Consider the following 24,185-nt stretch of genomic DNA (forward strand, 5'->3'; position numbering starts at 1 on the left):
TTGAGAGCTGGTTATATAAGTAGTTACTTTAAAATTATTCCCTAAACTGGGTGTTTATATTTTGTGTACTCTTTTGAATATATACATGAATGTATATTTCTTAACTGATAGCAAAGCCAAGACATGACAAGAGAAAAATGAACACAAATAGTATGCTGGTTTACTTACTGTGACCTCCAAGACTGCAACTTCCTAATTTATGTCTTGAATTCATTAAAAGTAAAATAGGGAGCTCCCTTCATGGCTCAGTGGTTAACAAATCCAACTATGAACCATGAGGTTGTGGGTTTGATCCCTGGCCTTGCTCAGTGGGTTAAGGATTGAGTGTTGCTGTGAGGTCGCAGATTTGGCTCAGATCTGGTATTGCTGTGGCTGTGGTGAAGGCCAGCAGCTACAGCTCCGATTAGACCCCAGCCTGGGAACCTCCACATACCATGAATGCGGCCCTAGGAAAGACAATAAATAAACAAATAAATAAATAAATAAAAAATAAAAGTAAAATAGTTACACCTATACCTAGTGACTGTATATTAAATGGTTATACATTTACAATCACAATGAGTTTTTGATAATAATCATTGGAGTTGAAAGGATTATTAGGTAAACTTCTTTTCCTCAAGATTTCAAGAGAACAATTTTCTTTCTGTCTTTATTACACTAATTATAAAACAGTAGACTCCAAACACTGCTGATTTTTTTTATGCCTTGTCATTGGCACCACCAGGGAGTGCCATGATAGGAAAAAGAAAAAAAAAATCTATTTCCAAGTTCTACCTTTGGAACAATTTAAAGGAACTTATAGATGAGTAACATACTGCTCTGAAAAGGAATGCAATTTAAATCCCCAACCAACAGTCTGGGATATACCAGATTTTCTAGGTTTCTCAATATTCCCTCAATTGTTTTAATAGAATTTCCAGGAGCCAAAAGCACTCTGAAGTAATGTCCCTCCACATTCAGTGAGTATTGTATCTTCATGACTGCAAAACTTGAAAACTAGGAAACACCAAAGCAACACTACTCACCAAACGAATAGTAAAATTGGAATCTCTGGAGTCAGTATGGAACAGGATTTACAAAGACATTGTCAAATTTCTTAATTTATTTTTAATAGGTAAAAAATTACTCATTGGTACTGTACAAAATCAAATCATTCATTTTTGCACCTGATATTTCAATTACCAGCAGTGATCTCATGGTACAGAAATAAACAAAATAGATAATGAAAAAAACCATCACTAAATTCACACTGGCTTTCCAGGTTAGTAGAACTAAAAAGAAGAAATTAATGGCAATAAATATTACCTATAGGAAAAAAAAGCTATGAGAATATGGTTTCAGCCTTCATCACAAAATGAACTTAAGCTTTGTTGATTTTGTTGATATCTGCTAAAAGCACTGAATAAGAATTGATAACTTGGTTCTGTTCTAAATTTATTTCTAAAGAGATGTGGAGATTTAGACCAAATATAAGTAAGCTCTCAGATCACAACTAGAGAATTACTGAATGCCTACCTGGAAAATATGAGTTACTATCAGAGTACAAAACAGAAAAGTGGCAAACAGGATTCTTATAGAAAAGTCTTATTGCTAGTCTCTAAAGCTCTAAGCCACAGAGTTTTGATATTCCTGGATTTATTTTTAAGTAATATTAGTTTTAAGCATTATACTTGCAATATACATGATGGGAGTGGGTATGATTGATGAATCAAAATTAATTATTTTGAAGGCAGCCAATTTCTTTAAATGCATCCTGTTCACTTATCCTCATTTCCAAATGCACAGATTACCCTTTATTTATTTATTATTATTTTTCTTTCTCGGCTGCACTTTCAGCATGCAGAAGTTCCTGGGCCAGGGATCAAACCCGTGCCACACCAGCGACCCAAATTGCTGCAATGACAACACAAGATTCCTAACCTGCTGCATCACAAGAGAACTCCACAGGTTATCAATTAATCATACAAATTCACCCTTCACTCCTAAATTATTTTCCCAATTAGATGATAGTTTTACAAAAGAATGAAACAATACAGTTGGCTAAGTAATTTAAACTATTCATAAGTGGAATAAAAGTTAAGTAGAGAATATAAAAAGATATCAAATTGGAGTAATACTAATGTGAATCTAGTTTTTAATTTATTGAAGTACCTATTCATGGTCTGAACAGAAGACAAGCAGCTAAAGGGAAATGACTTTGCAGTTATAAAATTGCTTTAGAATGCATGATAGCCTTAGAAAAAGAATAAATACTTGGTGTTTTCACTAAGTTGACAGTGCTGAGCACACTTTATGTCATCTTAATGAAAGCATTTCTATGAACATCTGCAATAGCTCATTTCAGAAAACAGAAAGTTTCTATCACAAAGACCTAAAAAAATAAAATTTTATCTTCATCAATTCCCTTTCTGGGAATGTAGAATTAAATTAATACATTTCCTTTTAAAATAAAATATTAGTTTTTTTTTCTGTCCATTAGGTTGCTGGAAGAAAAAAATCAAGACTCAACTAGTGATAATTTTTTAATTTCTATTTTTCATCTACTTCTAAGGACAACTCCCTTTACAAAGTCTTTTAGTCTTATATGCTATGACAATCAGGTTTAGAGTTCCAAATAAATAAAATGACCACATCAGAAGGCATACTGAAGAATTAAATGACTAGCCGTGTTTATGTGTTCACATTCACGGATTCTCTAAGAGGCCTATCAGAGTCCAAAAAATATGTTAACATTTAGTTCTGGTTAACACCTGTCATTTGATGTGTTCAACAAAGATCCTGATTCTGAGGAGGCAGTGATAGAAACTCTGGTTAACTCATCAGAGGTAACAGGACAGTAATCTGTAACTGTACATTTCAAATGTCTACTATTCATCCACTTCTACCACCCCTCCTCTACCCACTGGTGTTAAAGTCAAAGCCTCACCATGAAGGGTACAGGGAGCCAAACACTATCTGTATAGAAACACGGGCCTCAAATACTAAACAAAGAGAAATTCATAAAACAGGATGAAACCTTTTGGATAGCTCCATTTGTTACTTTCAGTTTCTTGATCTTTTATCTCTTCTGGTCTTGGATAGCTATTTTTCCTTTTTTTCGTCCAAAGAGGTTAATACACAAATATTTTTGTAAGCATTAAAAAATGGCATTCCAGTTCAAAGTTGCTTGTGATCACATCCACATATGATGCACTACACAAGTGTATAGTATGCTTCAACATGCTTTATAATTCTTCACTGTGGTTTTCTACTGATGTTTCCCTTAAATTAAGGCTTCATCAAAGAGAAATCCATACCATTACAAACTGACTTTTTTAGCTCCTGAATGAAGTGCATTCTTTCCAACATTAAGTAATCCTAAATTTAAGACAACTTCTGTTAATCAGTGTCATGACTAAAGTAGTATCTTACTGGAGGTCCAGGTAAATCTTCATCACCATCAGTATCTGGAGCAAACGACACAGTAAGATCCACATATTTCTTTTCAGTAGAAGGTTTCACAAGTTTATGCATTCTAAGAAAAATAAACAAGGACAAATAATTTGGTAAATTCTGTAAAATCAGAGTGATGCGCTGATCAATGTTGCCCAATCTGGGCTTGTTCAAATTTATGCATATAATTATTTTCTTTACTGAAAGTTGTAAAATCAAGACACTCATTTACTTAAGGGTGAATCAATTTTTCCCTCTGTTGGTACTGATAAAGAAGACAGACCATTTATTGAAGGACAAACAAAAACAAAAACAAAACACATCGAAAAAAAATCACACACAAAAACACCCAAAATGTAAGCAATGCTTTTTAAAAATGATTTCTCCTCTATACTTCCTATAAAGTTTGGAGGGTTAGCAGCCATCTAGTCCTGTCCAAAATGTCCATAATACATTTTGGTCCACACCAAAACGTCCATGATACTTGGTCTTGTCTAAAACCACTTGGTATGGCTCAAATTCCAAGAGCTTTTTTGGTGTGGACTAAATATCTTACAGATGTTTTCATAACCAATGTCCTATAATGAGTATGGAAGCATCATAAGTTCTTCTCAAGCATGTCTCTGTAAAAGTAAAAGCAAGCATTTAAATCTTCAAATGAAAGCTAGAAGTATCACTATGAAAGACATTCTTAAGTTTCACCTTTCCCTTATATCTTAGGTATATCCTATTTACTAAAAAAGCTACTATCATTGATATTATCTTAAATCAAGCCATCATCTATATATACCCATTAGATTACTGCATTAACTTTTAGCCAGCTAGCTCCATCCAGTCTTTCTCCTATTTCCAATCTACTTTGCTGCAGAATTCTCTTGAAATATAAATCTAATGTTATTCTCTTGTCTAATAATCTTGTCATCATCTATCACGTACTTATCTCGTGCCAGGCTCTGAACTATGTAATCTAGTTCTCAATAATAGCTCTTTCAATTTTACAAAGATATTTTGTCTCATCTACAACTTTTCATTCTTTCCACAATTCATTCTTTACCATCTCATCCTTAAGTCACTCCAAAATACTTGATTTTCCAAATAGATAAGGCATGCTCTTTATTAGGTGAATGCTTTTGAACAATCTACTGCTTTTGTGTGATGTAATTCTTTCTCAAAAGCAGCTCAAATGAAATCTACCGTAGGCTGAAGACTTGAGTTAATTGTGCCCACAGTATTCTGTAAAAACCTTTATTATAATTATTGCTACATTTTAATTACTAACATGTCACCTTTCCTTAGTAAACTGTGAACTCCTTGAGGGAAAGGGCTATTTGATAATGATGTGTGATGACAAAAATATTAACTGAAGTAAGTTACATTTATGGAATACTAATCACTTGTCATTACACTGCTAAGCCTTACTATTATCTTACTGCTCAACAGCTATGGACATAATCATCTTCATTTGTGGATAGAAAACTAAGTTTTAAAGAAGTCTGATAAGTTTTTCAATGTGATAAAACAAGTTAGTAGCCGCGCAGGGACATGAGCCCACGTCTCTCTGAAACCGAGTTTGTCTAGCCACTTATAAGTACTCATTAAGTATCTGGTAAATGAACAATGTAATAAAATGAGAAATATCATTCACAAAACATTGTGCTGGAGGTTTCAAATATTGGCCAACTCTGTAAAGTATTTTAGTGAATTATTTGCAGTAACATTTAAATTCCATTAATCAATACACTCCAGGACCACACATTCAACACTTATCTAGGTAACATAAAATAAATACTACCATCAGAAAAGATACTTGGGGGCCCTAATGGAAAAAAATAAGGCAAATTAATGCATTAGATAACGTAAGAGTAGTTGTTTTTTTTTAAAAAAAAAGACTGGCACATGGAGGTTCCCACACTAGGGGTGGAATCAGAGCTGCAGCTGCTGACCTATGCCACAGCCGCACCAGATTCGAGCCACTTCTGCAACCTACACCACAGCAATGCCGGATCCTTAACCCACTGAACCTGGATCCTAATGGATACTAGTCAGAGTCATTTCCTCTCAGCCACAATGGGAACTCCCAGAGTAATTTTGTTTCTAAAAGATAGATAATTAAGCTTGGACTATAATAATTAAAAAAACCTTACTGATAATTATAGTTAAACTGACATATGTGTTGAAGCTTTCATCATAAGGATTCACTTATTCACATGCTAATTTTATTTGTTTTAAAAATTTTAGAATTTTTTATTGATAACTGACATAACATCCCACCAGTTTCAGGTATACAAGGTAATGATTCAGTATGTGTACATACTGCAAAATATTTACTGACGCCTATTATATGCCCAGTATTGGTCTAAGCACTTGAGATACATCAGTGTCCACATCAAATATAGATTTCTGCCCTTGTGAATGAAGCTTATAAGAGTGGTGGGAGACAGATAATAAATAATATAGCAGCTATAAGACAGTGATAAATGCTGTGAAAAAAAGAAAAAGTAGAGCAGAAGGAAGGGAATTAGGCATGCTAGGCTATGGTAGTGCACAGGATGTGGTATGAATCAGGGTTCAACGGCCTCTTCAAGAAGTATAAAGGCCAGGGGTGAGAGTTAGCCAGATAGCCATCTCAGAAAGAGTTGCAAGCAGAAGGAACAACTAGAGCAAAAGCCCATGAATATTCAAGGAAATGTAAGGAGGCCAGTATAAATGGAATTCCGTGAGCAAGGGGAGAGGTATAAAAGGGATAAGAGGGGTAAGTGGGAACCAGAGAATTTAGGGCCTTGCAGACCAAAGTAAAGACTGTTTCTGCTCCTTCTCTTCCTTTGGGTCTCTGCTCAAATGCCACCTTATCAGATCAGAATAGGACAGGCAGAAGGAATACCTACACTACCCAACATACTGCAGCAACTTATCACCCCCTTATTTTGCTTTATTTTTCCATAGCACATTCCACCATCTGATATACATGTCTAATTGTTACGCAACCTCCTCAAACAGGGCAGAGACTTTGATTTGCTCATTGCTGTATCCCTAATGCTTACAAAAGTACCTGGTACATAGTAGGCATTCTTTTAAAAAATCTGTTTAATAAATGAATGAAAACAACAATTTGGCATTTAAAAAAACCCCACTTCAGTCTTATAAGCCTAGTCCTTATGTATTTCCATATAAGAGGTAGATCTACTTTTACTTGGTATATTGACCAAATCAGGTTTCTAAGCCTATTAGCTTAAAAGCTGATTCTGAACTAAAATAATTCACTAGGGTATTGTAATCCTATAAATCTTTCTTGACAGATAGCTTGTGGAACCTGGTAATTCTGTTATTGCCATCAGATAGGAATAAATCACATATTTTTATTGAACTTCAATAACCTCTATATTTTAATTTTCTAGTGAGCATCCAACGTATATTTCAATTCTTGAGCAGCTCTTTCATAGACTGTTTGATACTTACGTTAACTTCAATCTTTTTGCATGACCAGGCATTACAGGAACATAAAGCATTTTGACTCCCTGTACCACCATTGTTGGCTCAATTCCATACTTCTCCTAAAAGTGATTACCCAAAAGAGAATCAATCAAAGCTCTAACCAAATTTAAAATGCTGGGTGACAATGTTTTACAAACAGTAAAGAGAGCAAATGAACTCCTGCTAAATAATATTTATAAAAACTTCAAATGAAATTATGTATAAAAACTAATAGACTCAAAGCAACTAAAAAATAATCGTCTCACTTTGACTGCATTTATGAAATCCAAGAGGGTGAAATCTTCTTTTCCATGTATAGTCCATCTGTCCCAAATTGTAAATGATATTCCATTTCTGTTGTAAAAAAATATTCAGAACAAAAACACTTAAATTTTCTTACCCTTAATAGTAATACCCACCCCCCCAAGAAGTCCAGTATTTGTGACCTAACTAGCCATTCATGTGGGGGGGAGGAAAATACAACATTAAAATATTTCATAATCTTCCTTCCTTCCCCATGATACCACATAGATAACCACTTTATCAGTACATTATTGATCTTTCCAGCATCTCATAATAAATCAGTCTATTTTAGCAAGAGAGTTCTGTCTCTCTCTTTCTCTCTTTTTAAATACCTGCATGGATTTCAGTGTGTGGATGTGCGAGTCTCCTATCACCAGACACTTGGATTGTTCCAATCTTTGGCCATGACAAACAATGTCAGAATGAATATCCTATACATATATCATTTGAGATGAGTGTAAATGTATCCAAAAATTCCAAATATAGTGCTATATTTGCCCTAATATGGGCTAGATTATTTTATATTCTCATTAGTAATGTATGAGTGCTTTCTTACACTCCTGTCAAGATAGCAGTTTTCAAGTTTTTTAAGATCTGAAATCATAAAACTCCTAGGAGAAAACTTGCATGGTAAGTAATAAGCTCTCTGACATTGGTCTTGGCGATGACTTTTTTTTTTAATTTGACACCAAAGGCAAAGGCTACAAAAGAAAAAAGAGGAGTTCCCACTGTGACTCAGTGGAAGTGATGCTAGTGCATCTGTGAGAATGTAGGTTAAATCCCTGGCCTTGCTCAGTGGCTTAAGGATCCAATGTTGCCATTAGCTGTGTGTGGTGTAGGTCACAGATACGGCCTGGATCTGGCATTGCTATGGCTGTGCTTATGCCAGCAGCTTAGGTCCAATTTGACCCTTAGCCTGGGAACCTCCATGTGTCGCAGACGTGGCCCTAAAAAGACAAAAACTAAAAATTAAAAACAGGAGTTCTTGTCGTGGTGTGGAAACGAATCTACTAGGAACCATGAGGTTGCAGGTTCAATCCCTGACCTCGTCAGTAGGTTAAGGATCTGGCGTTGCAGTGGGCTGGGGTGTAGGTCACAGATTCAGTTCGGATCTGGTGTTGCTGTGACTGTGGCATAGGCTGTCGGCAACAGCTCCAATCAGACCCCTAGCCTGGGAACCTTCATATGCTGCAGGTGAGGCCCTAAAAAGACAAAAGACAAAAAAAAAATTAAAAACAAAAACAAACAAAGAAACAAGAGGGACTCTATCAAACTAAAATCTTCTACATAGCAAAGAAAACCATTAATAAACTGAAAAGGTGATCTACTGAATGGGAGAAAATATCTGCAAATAATGTATCTAAAAATGGGTTAATAGCCAAAATACATAAAAAGCTCATACAACTCAAAAGCAAAAATCCAAACAATCCAATAACAAAATGAACAGATGGTTAACAAGAATAAGAAAAAATGCTCAATATCACTAATCATCAGGGAATTACAATTCAAAACCACAATTAGGTATCACCTTACACCTGTTAGATACCTGTCATCAAAAAACAAAAGATAACAAGTGTTGGCAAGGTTGTGAAGGAACTGGAACTCTACATTCTTAGTGGGAATGTAAAATGATACAGCTACTATGGAAAGCAGGATGTTGTTTCTTTTAAAAATTAAAAATAGAATTACCATATGTTCCAGTAATTCCATTCCTGGGTATTTATCCAACGATAATGCAAGCACTAATTTGGAATGTAAAATGATACAGCTACTATGGAAAGCAGGATGTTGGTTCTTTTAAAAATTAAAAATAGAATTACCGTATGTTCCAGTAATTCCATTCCTGGGTATTTATCCAACGATAATGCAAGCACTAATTTGAAAAGATATCTGTACCCCCATGTTCACTTCAGCATTATTTATAATAGCCAAGATATGGAAACAATCTAAGTGTCCACTCATGGATGAATGGGTAAAGAAAATGTGGTATTATATACAATGGAGTATTGCTTAGCCATAAAAGAATAACATCCTATCATTTGCTACAACATGGATGGACCTTGAGAACATTATGCTAAATAAAAGAAGTCAGAGAAATAAGACAAAGATACTTAATGATCTCATGTATATGTAGAACCTAAAATAAACCAACCAAAAAATTCCACAAAAAATACAACCAACCCACCCACCAATCAACAGGTCCCTCTCTGCCCATCCCAAACTCATAGATACAGAGAAGACAGAGCCAGAAGCCGGTGATTGGGATGGGCTAAATCGGTGAAGGGAATCAAAAGTCAAGTTTCAACTGTAAGATGAGGAAGTCATGAGTATACAATGTGCAGCACGATGACTACAGTTAAAAATACTGTATGCACATTTCAGAGTTCCTGAGAATTAATCTTAAAAGTTCTCATCCGAAGAAAAAAATCTGCAACTATGTATGACAACTGATGGTAACTGGATTTATTGTGGTGATTATTTTACCACATAAAGGTGTCCAATCACTCTGTTGTACACTCCAAATTAACTTAATGTTCTATGTCAATTATAGCTCAAAAAAAAAAAAAAAAAGAAATGCTGCTACATGAAGGGTCGTGACTTTGTCTTCAGTGATAGGAGGGATTTATATACAGAAAAAAAGAGAAAGATAAAGTTACTGGTAATATCTTTCTTGATAAAGATCCTCATTACATGTCAGTATGAGGAGGCAGATAATGAAATAAATATGTAAATAACATAATTTTTTTTTTATTTTGTTGTTGTTGTTGCTATTTCTTGGGCCGCTCCTGCGGCATATGGAGGTTCCCAGGCCAGGGGTCCAATCGGAGCTGGAGCCACCGGCCTACGCCAGAGCCACAGCAACGCGGGATCCGAGCCATATCTGCAACCTACACCACAGCTCACGGCAACGCCGGATCGTTAACCCACTGAGCAAGGGCAGGGACCGAACCCGCAACCTCATGGTTCCTAGTCGGATTCGTTAACCACTGCGCCACGACGGGAACTCCAACATAATATTTTTTAAAAGGTAAAAAGAAGTTACTTGAGAAGAGAAAGAGACCTTCAATACATACCTGATTTCAGTTTTTCTTACTTCAGATGTCTCTGTAAACACTATAATTGGAATGGCTAGATTAAGGAAACAATTTTTATATGCTTCAAATGGATAGTCACCAGCTACTTTGATCATTTCCAATGCAACCTAGATAAAAGAAGTAATTTGATTATATAAACAGCCTAAAACTACTCCTGACCTTAATTTTCTGAATTCTTCTCAAGCATTTCTGTGTAAACAATTAAAGCAGCTATTGGACCAGAGTAATATAAATTTCTTATTAAGTCTCTCCACTTTTAGCCTATTTTATACTTTCAAACTTACATCCTGTTCAGCAATTAGTAAACAAATTTATCAAAAAAATCAATTAATTTGACTATGTAATTTTCCTGCTTTGAAAGCAAACATCAGAATTCAAGAAGTATAGCAGTCTAAAATCATTTAATAATGGGAATAACAATTACATAACTTCTAAGAACAGCACTACGGTACAGTATAGTAACTAGGGCCATCCTAAATATTCTAAATCATTAAGTGAAGACTAAATTGAAAGAATTCTGTATCACTAACATAACAGATATTACATTTATTATAAGGCAAAGAACTAAAATCCAATATAATCAAAGAGTAAAGACTGAAGTAGTTCACTATATTCAAGAAAAATAGAGTACCTAGTTTGTATGGAGGATACGAAGATGTTTAAGAGGATTACTGCCTGTAAGAAAAATTATACTCTAGCTTGTCAGAGCTTATTTTTTTATGTTATAATGTTTATATTATCCACAAAAGCTCAAAATACAGATTACTGTTATTTTCAAAAATATTTTACAATTTTAAATTAAGATCAATATGTACACCTCATTTTCTAAGATTTCTAAGTGACTAGGTGGGTGTGTATAATGGGGAAGACAGGAAAGAAATAATGAAAAAGAAGCATTTTCTTCTCTTTTTTGCCCCCCCCCCCCCCGGCCCCTGACAGGGATCAAACCTGTGCCAAAGAAGCGACCCGAGCCACAGGAGTGATAATGCTGGATCCTTAACCTGCTGTGCCACAAGGGAACTCCAAGAAGCATTTTCAAAGAACAATAATCTCACCAAGCCAGAAACTGCAGCAGTGGATGTTGCTATAGCAGGTATAATTCTACCTGCTATGCGCTTTGTTTTCAAACGGTCAGCTGGTTCAATGCTATACATTTTGGCACGAAGATTTGATGCAGCTGTGATGAAATCTATGTGTCCATTACGATCATCATCTTTTTCAAATGAAAGCACTGCCATCTGAAGGTCACCTGATGATAACCAAAAAAACCCCACAAAGTTTCCTAGTAAGTGGTAAAGGCTTTAACTAGATAAAAAGCAACGTGGTTCACTAGCGTTAAAGATTCCTTTTTGTTTTGGGTTTGTAAATAACTAAAAAAAAAAAAAAAAAATCCAGGAAACTGAAGCTATTGTAGGACATGAAAATGATGACTTTAATACCACTAAATTAGAGAAGTCTGGACATTAAAAAAATGCCTCTCTAAAAAACATAAAAATAAGAAAGCCATGTACACTTGCTAGTAATTGGTTTATAATAAAAAGTAAACACTAGGTACTGCTCAAAAATTGATTCCATAACTACTACTCTGAAACATTTTGCCTCTGGTAACTAAGAATAGGGCCAATTGGTCAAATAAAAATAAGTATCGTTTTGAAAGATTTCTAGACTAGTGGCTACCCAAAACATTCCATAGACAGGTGTACTTTGATCTATGATGAAATGAGAAAGTAAGAAATGGTATTGTTTTTTCTAGAATCATAATTTTATTAACGTAAGATAATGACCTTTATTTGCAAAATCAACAGTGTGCTAATCTAGTTTTTTTCCCTTGAATTTTACTGGTATTTGTGTAAAATCCCAAAGTTTGGAAACTGCTGATTTATGCAGTAAAAAAAGATGATGATCAGGTCTAAAACATGAGGCAATATACAACTGTTTTTAAGGAATTAAAAGTTCATTTTCCCCAAGTTTAAGACCATTGAGCAAAGGTGGGTCAGGTCTGTATTTCCTGTGTGTAATTATGGAGATTAAGAATCCAAGAAATTTATGATTTTTTTTTCTCTTTTTCTTTCTTTCTTTTTTTTTTTTTGTCTTTTTGCCATTTCTTAGGCTGCTCTGGCGGCATATGGATATTCCCAGGCTAGGGGTCCAATTGGAGCTGTAGCCACCAGCCTATGCCAGAGCCACAGCAACGCGGGATCCAAGCTGCGTCTGCAACCTACACCACAGCTCACGGCAATGCCGGATCCTTAACTCACTAAGCGAGGCCAGGGATCGAACCTGCAACCTCATGGTTCCTAGTCGGATTTGTTAACCACTGAGCCACGACGGGAACTCCTATGATTTTTTTTCTAAAGTGAATTAATTGGGTCTCAGGGTTAGTCTCCACAAGGACTCCATTTTTTTATTCATAAGTTAAAAAGAAATCACACAGCAGAATCTCAAGGACTAAAACAATCAGAACAACAACAACAAAGCAGACAGATTTTTGCCTTTGAGGGTAGGAAAATGGTAAAGAAAATTATGAATTCAGTCACAGTTAAAGATGAACAGTGACTTTCATATGATCATGAAATCAAGTAATATCATTATTACTGTTATTTAATCCCACAACCTTTTGAATACAGAGTTTAGTAAAAGTAAAAAAACCTTTCAGTTCAGAAAATTTTTACAAAGATTTTCCCTTACTTGCAGTAGCTTCATTAGATGAAACAGCCTTTTCCAGTTGGAAAATAGCATTCCTCTCGTCTTCACTGCTAATAGGAACATGGTCTGGTTTCCTTGCAGTTTCATCTGTTTGAACAACCTTTAAATACATGTATATATATTCATTAATGATATCACATCCTACACCTAAGTTTGACTACCAAATCTGTCTTATCAAATAAATCACAGAGAAAAAACATTCTATCTAGTATTAATCATTATGGCCCAATGTATTTTATCCCTTCTACTGGTAATATTACGTTATTTACATATTTGTTTCATTATCTGCCTCCTCATACTGACATGTAATGAGGATCTTAATCTTGTTCACTGACAGAATCTCAATATATCTAAAATAAATTTGCTCACAGTGTTAAAATACTTATTGAATAGCTTATTATATCTTGAGATCATATAAATCTCCTTTAAAATTCCACTAATATAAAGTTAATATTAATCAACAGTTTGTGATTCTGACAAATGAACTTCAAACCAAATTACATACCTCTACCTAGTGTGGAGCTACTTTATGTCTCCAAAGAAATTGAAGAAATTCACAAAATATATAATATTGGCCTCTTTTAAATATTTATTGACTGCTGACAAGAAGTTCTTTCCCAAAAGAATATATCTTCTTTCATGTAGCTACATGCTGAGGGCAGCAAAGGTAAGTAATTTGTCTTTAAGAAGTTACTTATTAGGTATCTTATGAGAGCAGTGAATATTCTCAAACCAAGAAACTAGCTACACCATCACTAAAATAAACACATCCAACTCACATTTTCATATTTTAATATTGTTATAAATATTTGAGAAAAATTAAGGAGTTAAGGAAGCAATTATTTTTATTTCCTGGAATGTGTAGTTGATATTTTTGGCCATGGCATCTGTTAACTAGTAGTGCCAGACCCTAATAATTCAGTGGGAGTTGCTTCAAGTAGCTGTGAAAAAGTTCATAATTCATGTTAAAACTGTAGCTAAGTTGCTCAGGATAATTACCCCTCAACTTCAATGTAGAAAGAAACAATTCAAGCTAGAAAACATATTGAAGAGCAATAAAGACCATTAAGGTCACTGATACATATTTCCTTCGCTTCTGTCCAGCAGTTCTGCCCATGAGAAACAAGGGCAAGGAATCTTCTTTATATAGGAATTGTTTTTCCTTTCTGTACTTATACTCCTGATAAACTACACGTCATAAACACTTCATTCATCAAATCTATTTACTGGTACAAAATGAACTGGCTAAAAGTTTTCCTTTTGCCTAAAATAAAAACGCACAGTGGAAGACTACCCATACCACTTCCTACCTGAATTTAGCAGTCATTCATTACTCCACCTTTTTCAGTATAGCTAAAGGGTAAGGGGAACAGATGGTTGCTTTGTGGTTTATTTTTTTTAGAGTGCATACAAAAAGGCCTATAATGAACATATGAAAAAAAATACTTCGTATTTTCAAGCTTTCCTACTTTAAGTTTCATGTTCCATCTTTATTTATTTGCATGATAATGTGAGAAAAAAGAATGTATACATATATGTGTGACTGGGTCATCACCTTGCTGTACAGTAGAAAATTGACAGAACACTATAAACCAGCTATAATGGAAAAAATAATTATAAAATATTTAAGATTTTAATTTTTTCTGTTATAGTTGATTTACAATGATTTACAATTTCTGCTATGCAGCAAAGTGACCCAGTCTCATATATATATATATGTACACACACACATATATGAACATATATACATATATATGAATATATACATACATATGAATATATATACACATATATGAATATATACATATATATGAATATATATACGACTCCATCTTTTTCTTACATTATTCTCCATCATGTTCTATCACAAGTGACTAGATACAGTTCCTAGTGCCATACACTAGGATCTCATTGCTAATCCACTCCAAATGGAACAGTTTGCATCTACTAACCCCAAACTCCCAGTCCATCCCATTCTCGCCCCTTCAGCAACCACAAGTCTGTTCTCCAAATTCATGAATTTCTTTTCCGTAGATAGCTCCATTTGTGCCATATATTAGATTCCAGATGTAAGTGAGAACATATGGTATTTGTCTTTCTCTTTCAGACTTAATTCACTTAGTATGAGAATCTCTAGTTCCACCCATGTTCCTGCAAATGGCATTATTTTGTTCTTTTTTAATATTCCATCTTTATTAATACTCTTTTCCTCCTTCCAAAAAAGTTGTGTGGCAAAACCCCAACCCATGTTACAATTCAATTTTCCAGCTATTCTACAGTAGCATACAAGCAGCATTTGCCTTTTCTCCAGCCACATTTAGTGGAATACATTAACTCGAATTAACATTAAGTGGATCCTCAAAATTCTGACTCATTTTCTAATTTGATTCAAAATTGTTACATTTTCTAATTCCTAACTTCCCCCACTCCCCTGGGCAATTATTTTCTTTTCTTTTTTTTTTTTCTCTGCTCAAACTTCCTCTATCTCCTCCTTGCACTTGGACCTATTAAGCTTGCTTAATAAGCAACTAAGAAAATAACAATCTTTTTTTCTCTCACACTCAAACCAATCCCTTATAAATCCTGTCATGGCTACTGCAAAATATACAGAATCCAAGCCCTTATCACAACTTCCTTTAAATCATCTTGATCGTTTGCCAATAACCTCCTAATAGCCTTTTCTGGTTCCTCTCTCATGTCTCATATAATCACTCTGAACAGAACTGATAGGGTCATCCTTATAAATATGATTTTAGATTGTGTCCTCTGCTTAAAATCCTTCGCTGGCCTCTTACTGCATAATAAGACATGAAATACTTACCATAACCATAGCTACCTCTCCAATTTCATTGTCTACCACTCTCCTCTTGCATATTCTCCTCCAGAAAAATTCTGGCCTTCAAAATCTTTGAAGATTTTTCTCTGAACTTGTTTCTGCTGTCTGCACTTCTCGTTCACCAGATAACAGCCTGGCTCACGCCTTACTTTCTTCAGGCTTCGGCTCAAACGTTACCGTATCAGAGAAGCTTTCCCCTCTTTTTTTCTGTCTTTTCAGGGCTGCACCCATGGCACATGGAAGTTCCCAGGCTAGGGGTTGAATCGGAGCTGCAGCTGCCAGCCTACACCACAGCCACAGCAATGCAGGATCCAAGCCTCCTCTGCGACCCATACCACAGCCACAGCAATGCAGGATCCAAGCCTCCTCTGCGACCCATACCACAGCTTATAGCAATGACAGAGCCTTAACCCAGTGAGCAGGGCCAGGGATAGAACCCGCATGGGTCCTCATGGCTACTAATCAGGCTCATCATCACTGAGCCACGACAGGATCTCCTCCCCTTTTATCTCATAAAATAACACCAGCTGCATCACCCTTTGTTTTCCCTGTTTTATTTTTTCTTATTAGCACTTATGCTATAATAATGTAATAACAGTGCATAATTACTGGCACTTCTTTTTATACTCTGCCCCCTCAGAATATAACTCCCACAAGAAAGAGAATTTTGTTTTGTTCATTACATGGTTTTCCAGGTTTAGAATAAATAAACTTGACACAAGCAGAAGTTCAATAACTAGTTGCTAAATGAATGAACCTGTACACATACCTTGTTGGAAGGTTTGAATTCCTGAATCTTTACTTCAGAAAGAATATTCAACAGGGTGTCTGCCGATAAGTCCTGTTTTTAAAAATAGTAACTGTATCAGTATATTTTAAAAATTATGAATCCTAAAGCTAAAAACAACCTAAAAAAGATCTTTTATCATACTAAAACACTTGAATAACTTATCCTTTAACTGTTCAGACTACACTTATTTGTGACTTTTTACCTTTACTTCCGTAGCAATATCATCCATAAAGGCTGGGAAGTGGAGGTGATGTTTAAAAGAATACTTATTAGTCAACAAACCTAAAATCTTAGTTATTTCCACACATTTTTTTTAAAAGGCAGTTTTAGGACTGGTTATGAATATCAGAGTGCCTTGAGATCAGGAGCTATCTCTTCATTGTTTTACAAAGTTCCCTGCGCAAAGTTATACTCAACATACATTGACTCAATAAATAAGTAAACACCATTCAACTGAATGCCACTCTTTTTTGCCAGACATTTATGATATAGTTTACTGTGTCTTAACTCTACAACAGGCATTTTTATCTGGATCCAAAATAGCCAGTGTTAATTTTGGATCTGGTTCATATTTTCCCATTCAGCCAACCTAAAAATACAACAATTTATTTAGTTCTACTATGCATTTGAGAAGAAAAATTCACTAGTGCATATCTGCCTCTCAAATAAAACATTATATTCTTTACATATATAATAAGAGAATAGGTATAAACGATAAAAGTTAAGAAATGTCAGTATGGGGTAGCATTTTCAAACCTCCTGAAATGTACATAATATGATGACATAAGCCAAATAAATGTTAACGAAAAGAATCATTAAAGAATATTTAAAAACTGTTATGAAACAAGTTACTAGGGTTTTCAGAGTAATTACAACAATTAAAGTTAGTAGTTATAAATGTTTTAAAGATGAAGTAAGACTGTTTTACAAATATTTGTTTCACCACTTAAATTTAGAAAAATTGACTTTCTCCTACTTAGTAATGCTGCAATGAGATTTTAGCTTTTGCTGTAACAGAATGAGCAACACTACAACAAAATCAAGAGTTTCTATCAAAGAATGATTCTTTGATAACATAAAACACATACTGATGACACAATTAGGCTATTAATTCTAACCTTTTCTATCACCTGTTAGGGCTTAAAGAATATCTTACCTCTTCTGTATATGGAATGCAATAGACTGTAGCATATAATTTTGCAGCATTCAGAAGGAAACTCAAGTGCCTTTTGAAATTAAAAAGTAAAGTGTGAATGTACAGTTTTAAAGATGTTTAATTCACCAGAAACTATAACCTTTAAAATGTTAAAAAGAAGTAACCACAGAATTTTTGTTATGGGTTATTTTTTTTTAAAAGTTAGGCAATTTTTTTTTAAAAGTTAGCCTGTCATGGCTCAATGGTAATGAACCCAACTAGTATCCATGAGAATGCTGGCTTGATCCCTGGCCTCGCTCAATGGGTTAAAGACCCAGCATTGCTTTGAGCTATGGTGTACGTCGCAGACAAGGCTTGGATCTGGTGTTGGGTGTAGGCTGGCAGCTATAGCTCTGATTCAATTTCTAGCCTGGGAACATTCATATGCCACATGTGTACCCTAAAAAGACAAAAACAAACAAACAAAAAGTGTCATGCAACGAAATTTTGGTCTAGACCAAGGCACTGCAGAAGTTAGAAAACATCAGATATTTATCCTCATCAGAGAGGGATCAAGACTACCTGGGGAGAAGAGTGGCCAGAAGTAGAAAAATTCAAGTAGTGAAAGGAAATTCATTTTATTTCATAAGAAAATATCACACATTTGGTTTTAAAGAATATATAGCAAGCTTCAACTAAGCAAATGAGTTTGTTTGAGAACAAACAATGTAAGTTGTTTAGGAGAAGCAGTAAGGATAAGGTGACTAGAAGAAGCACCAGATTAAAGAATTAAGCACAGAGTTACTTGCGGAAAGGAAGGTAAACAAGCTAAGTATTTAATTAAAATATATACATATGTGTATGAAATGTATATCTAATACAGATAAGATATACAGCTATATACTCAGCGATCAACTCCTCTGGAAATTAATCTGAGATTACTTAGGGAGTTAGTCACAATCATCTTTTCCTACGTAACCAAGTTTCTTACATACTGACTTCAATGAATAGGAAAACATTAGGTTTTTTTGGTTGTCTTTTTGTCTTTTAGGGCCGAATCAGTGGCATATGGAGGTTCCAAGGCTACGGGTTCAAATGGAGCTATAGCCACTGGACTACGCCAGATCCACAGTAACGCGGGATCTGAGCCACGTCTGTGACCTACACCACAGCTCATGGCAACGCCAGATCCTTAACCCACTGAGTGAGCCAGGGATCAAACCCAAGTCCTCAGGGATGCTAGTCAGGTTCGATGGGAACTCCAGAAAACATTTGTTTTCATTTTACTTTTTCATGAATAAAACCAAGAGAGATAACACTTTGGTTTCACTTTAGAAAAGATAAAGAAAATGAGGTTATTTACCATGTAAATAAATAGATTCCTGAGTGTAGGAAGAAGCATTGTGGCTGGCTTTGTTGCCCAAACTGCTATCCTAAGTCTCAGATTAACAGGGATGCCATAATTTAACATTAAAGAGCCTGAGATGTTCACCTTGCAATGTAAACCTATACAGTTAAGAACTTTACAATGAAGAATGTAAACAAAACTGGGTATATATACTTACAAAGGTTCATTTAGATCAAATTTTAATGGAGAGGGGGGCCTCTTTGGTGACTGCCAAAACAAACCTAACAAAAGATACCAATATATTTTCAATGTCAGCGGCCAGTAATAAATTGCATAAATGTTCTTCTCGACACATTATTATACTTACTGCCATCTTTTAATCGTGTGTCCAGAGGGAAACAGTGAAGAAGCTGAAGAGCCTAAAGAAAAAATTGATTAAAAAATAAAATCACAACTGAAGAAAAAAAAAAAATCAACATACATAAAAACATACACAGTGAAGTCTTCCAGTCACCCTTGTACTACCATCTGTCCATTCACCTATCACTGCCCCCTGCCCCCATTTGGAATAACCTCTATTGTAATTTTGTTTTACCAATACTTGCAGTTTTTTTTGAACCTACAGCAAACATGAATACAATTATTTTATCCTTTTTTAACACAAACAGTGGCATATTTTACGTATCATTCTGCTCCTTTCAAAGGGCTAATCCTTAAAACAAAAATAAAACTAGTAAAAATATTTTTTATTTTAAAATGATATGATGTTTGAGATTCGCTTCAAAACCATCTAGGAGATAGGATTGGGATTAAAATGGCAGAATAGAAGGACTGGAGCTCAACTTCTGTCCTAAAAACAACAAAATTCACAACTAAAGGCTGAGCAATCTTCACCCAAATGGACCAGAAGCCTTAAAAAAGATATTCAACTCCAGAAGAAAAAGAGGAGGCCACATCAAGAGGTAGGAGGGGTGATTTCATGATATAAACCACCTCATACCACCCAGGTGGGAAGCCCCACAGACTGGAAACTAACTGGTTCACAGAGACTCACCTATGGAAGTGAGAGTTCTGAGCCCCACATCAAGCTCTCATGTGTGGGGATCTGGCACTGGGAGAAAGAGCCCCTAGAGCCACTAGCATTGAAGGCCAGAGGGGCTTGTGTGCAGGAGCTCCATGGGACTAGGGGAAATGGAGACACCATTCTTAAAAGGTGCACACAGATTTTCACATGCACTGGGTCTCAGGGCAGAGCAAGGTCTCCATAGGAATCTAGGTCAAACCTGACTGCAGTTCTTGGAGGACATCCTGGGAAAACAGGGGTGAACGTGGCTTGTTGTGAGGGAAGGATATTGAAGGCAAAGCTCTCAGGAATATTCAGCAGCCACCTTTCTCTGGAGGTGGCCATTTTGGGAAAATCTGGCCCCACTAGCCAGTCAGCTCTGAGAAGCCCCAGGGCAAACAATAATCCAGGTGGGATCACAGCCCCACCCCTCAGTAAATAGGCTGCCTAAAGACCCCTCAGGCACACAGCTGCCTCTAATCTAATCCAGAGACAAAGCCCCACCCACCAGACGGATAGGAATCACCTTCACCTACCAGTGGGCAGGCATCAGCCCCTCCCATCAGGAAGCCTACAGCAAGCCCCCATACCAACTTCAGCCACAAGGGGGGCAGACACCAGAAGGAAGAGAGGCTACAACTCTATTAGCTATAAAAAGGTCACCACACCAAACACATATAAAAAATGAAAAGACAGAGAACTATAACTCAGATGAGGGAGAAAGGAAAAACCCCAGAAAATCAGCTAAGTGATCAGGAGAGTCTCAGCCTCTAGGAAAAAGACTTTAGACTGTTGATGCTGAAGATGATGCAAGACATTGGAAATAAACTGGAGGCAAAGATGGAAAACTTACAGGAAACACTGAGCAAAGAGATGCAAGATATAAAACGTAAACAAGAAGAGATGCAAAATATAATAACTGAAATAAAAAATTCACTAGAAACAGCCAACAGCAGAATACAGGAGGCAGAAGACCAAATAAGTGAGGTGGAGGACAGATTAGTAGAAATTACGGATGCAGAACAGAAAGGAGAAAAAAGATTGAACAAATGAGGAGAGTCTCAGAGAAATATGGGACAACGTTAAATGAATCAATATCTGTATTATAGGGGTGCCAAAAGGAGAAGAGAGAGAGAAGGAGACAGAAAAAATACCCCAAGAGATAATAGCCGAAAACTTCCCTAACATGGGAAAGGAACCACTCACTCAAATCCAGGAAGCACAATGAGTACCATATAAAATAAACCTAAGGAGGAATACCCCAAGACACATATGAATCAAACTGACCGAAATTAAAGACAAAGAGAAAATATTGAAAGCAGCTAGGAAAAAGAAACAACATACAAGGGAAGCCCAATAAGGTTATCGGCAGATTTTTCAGCAGAAACTCTGTAGGCCAGAAGGAAATGGCATGATATACTTCATGTGATGAAAGGAAAAAAACTCCAACCAAGATTACTTTACCCAGCAAGGCTCCCATTCAGATTTGAGGGAGAAAGCAAAAGCTTCACAGATAAGCAAATGCTGAGAGAATTCAGCAACACTAAACCAGCTTTACAACAAATACTAACGGAACTTCTCTAGGCGGAAAGAAAAGGCCACAACAGGAAACAAAAATACCACAAATGGCAAAAAGACAAAACAAAGAAACAAACAAAAACTACAGGCCAATTTCACTGATGAACATCAATGTGAAAATCCTCAACAAAATACTAGCAAACCGCATCCAACAATACATTAAAAGGATTGTACATCATGATCAAGTGGGATTTATCCCAGGGATGGATGCAAGGGTTCTTCAATATCCACAAATCCATCAGTGTGATACACCACATTAACAAACTGAAGAATAAAAACCACATGATCTTCTCAATAGACATGGAAAAAGCCTCTGACAAAATCCAACACCCATTTCTGATAAAAACCCTTCAGAAAGTGGGCACAGCAGGAACCTACCTCACCATAAAAAAGACCATATATGACAAACCCACAGCAAACATCATTCTCAATGGTGAAAAGCTGAAAGAATTCCCACTGAGGTCAGGAACAAGGAAGGCAAGGATGTCTGCTCTTGACAGTACTACTCAACATAGTTCTGGAAATCCTAGCCATAGCAATCAGAGAAGCAAAAGAAATAAAAGGAATCTAAATTGGAAAGGAAGAAGTAAAACTATCACTATTTGTAGATGATATGATACCATACCCAGAGAATCCTCAAGACTCTACCAGAAAACTGCTAGAACTCATCCACGAATTTGGCAAAGTCACAGGATACAAAATTAATACACAGAAATTGATGGCATTTCTATACACTAACAATGAAAGATCAGAAAGAGAAATTAGGGAAGCAATCCCGTTTACTATCACATCCAAAAGAATAAAATACCTAGGAGCAAACCTACCTAAAGAGACAAAAGACCTGTACTCTGAAAACTATAATACACTGATGAAAGAAATCAAAGATGACACAAATAGATGGAAAGATATACCATGCTTGTGGATTGGAAGAGTTATTAATATTATCAAAATGACTATACTACCTAAGGCAATCTACAGATTCAATGCAATCCCCATCAGTTTACCAAGGACATTTTTCACAGAACTCGAACAAAATATTTTAAAGTTTGTTTGGATGCACAAAAGACCCAGGACAGCCAAAGACATCCTGAAAAGGAAAAATGGAGCTGGAGGAATCAGGCTCCTGAACTTCAGACTCTACTACAAAGCAGCAATCATCAAAACCGTATGGTACTGGCACAGGGACAGAAATACAGATCCGTGGAACAGGATAGAAAGCCCAGAATTAAACCCACGCACCTATAGTCAACTAATCTATGACAAAGGAGGCAAGAATATACAATGGAGAAAGGACAGCTTGTTCAATAAGTGGTGCTGGGAAAACTGGACAGCCACATGGAAAAGAATGAAATTAGAACATTCCCTAACACCATACACAAAAATAAACTCAAAATGGGTTAAAGACCTAGATAGAAGACCAGACACTATAAAACTTAGAGGAAAACATAGGCCAAACACTCTCTGACATAAACGACAGCAACATCTTCTCAGATCTACCTCTTAGAGTTTTGACATTAAAACAAAAATAAACAAATGGGACCTAATCAAACTTAAAAGTTTCTGCACAGCAAAGGAAACCCTAAACAAAACGAAAAGACAACCCACAGAATGGGAAAAAATCTTTGCAAGTGAATCAACTGAAAAGGGATTAATCTCCAAGATTTATAAACACTTCCTACCACTCAATACCAGAAAAACAAACAATTCCATCAAAAAATGGGCAGAAGATCTAAACAGACAGTTCTCCAAAGAAGATATACAGATAGCCAAAAAACACATGAAAAGATGTTCAACATCATTCATAATTAGAGAAATGCAAATCAAAACCAATATGAGATACCACCTTACACCAGCCAGAATGGCCATCATCCAAACAATAAGTGCTGGAGAGGGTGTGGAGAAAAAGGAACCCTATGACTTTGTTGGTGGGATTGCAAATTGGTGCACCCACTGTGGAAAACAGTATGGAGAAAACTAGAAATAGAAAACTAAAAATAGAACTACCATTTGATCCAGCAATCCCACTCCTGGGCATCTATCCAGAGAAAACCATGACTTGCAAAGACACATGTACTCCAATGTTCATTGCAGCACTATTTGCAATAGCCAAGACATGGAAACAACCTAAATGTCCATCAACAGAGGAGTGGATCACGAAGATGTACATATACACAATGGAATATTACTCAGCTATTAAAATGAATGAAATACCAGCATTTTTAGCAACATGGATGGACCTAGAAATTATCATGCTAAGTGAAGTCAGCCATACAATGAGACACCAACATTGAATGCTTTCACTGACATGTGGAATTTGAAAAAAGGACAGACTGAACTTCTTTGCAGAACAGATGCTGACTTACAGACATTGAAAAACTATGGTCTCCGGAGGAGACAGTGTGGGGGGTGGGGGGATGTGCTTGGGTTA

The 24,185-nt window shown here is 35.9% G+C and overlaps 1 protein-coding gene across 1 annotated transcript in view; it reads right to left on the bottom strand.

Moving 5' to 3' along the window:
- Positions 1-1,087: 1,087 nt before the first annotated feature.
- The window catches only part of UBA6 (ubiquitin like modifier activating enzyme 6), an 88,549-nt gene continuing 65,451 nt past the window's right edge, over positions 1,088-24,185 (bottom strand). The window contains 10 exon segments of the mRNA XM_047798815.1: positions 1,088-3,514; positions 6,889-6,983; positions 7,170-7,257; positions 10,281-10,408; positions 11,357-11,550; positions 12,990-13,107; positions 16,613-16,684; positions 17,790-17,859; positions 19,334-19,397; positions 19,484-19,535. Coding sequence (XP_047654771.1) covers positions 3,379-3,514; positions 6,889-6,983; positions 7,170-7,257; positions 10,281-10,408; positions 11,357-11,550; positions 12,990-13,107; positions 16,613-16,684; positions 17,790-17,859; positions 19,334-19,397; positions 19,484-19,535 — 1,017 coding nt within the window. The 3' untranslated portion in view covers positions 1,088-3,378.

This window comes from Phacochoerus africanus, chromosome 10 (genome assembly GCF_016906955.1).
Source record: "Phacochoerus africanus isolate WHEZ1 chromosome 10, ROS_Pafr_v1, whole genome shotgun sequence".
Lineage (NCBI taxonomy): Eukaryota > Metazoa > Chordata > Mammalia > Artiodactyla > Suidae > Phacochoerus > Phacochoerus africanus.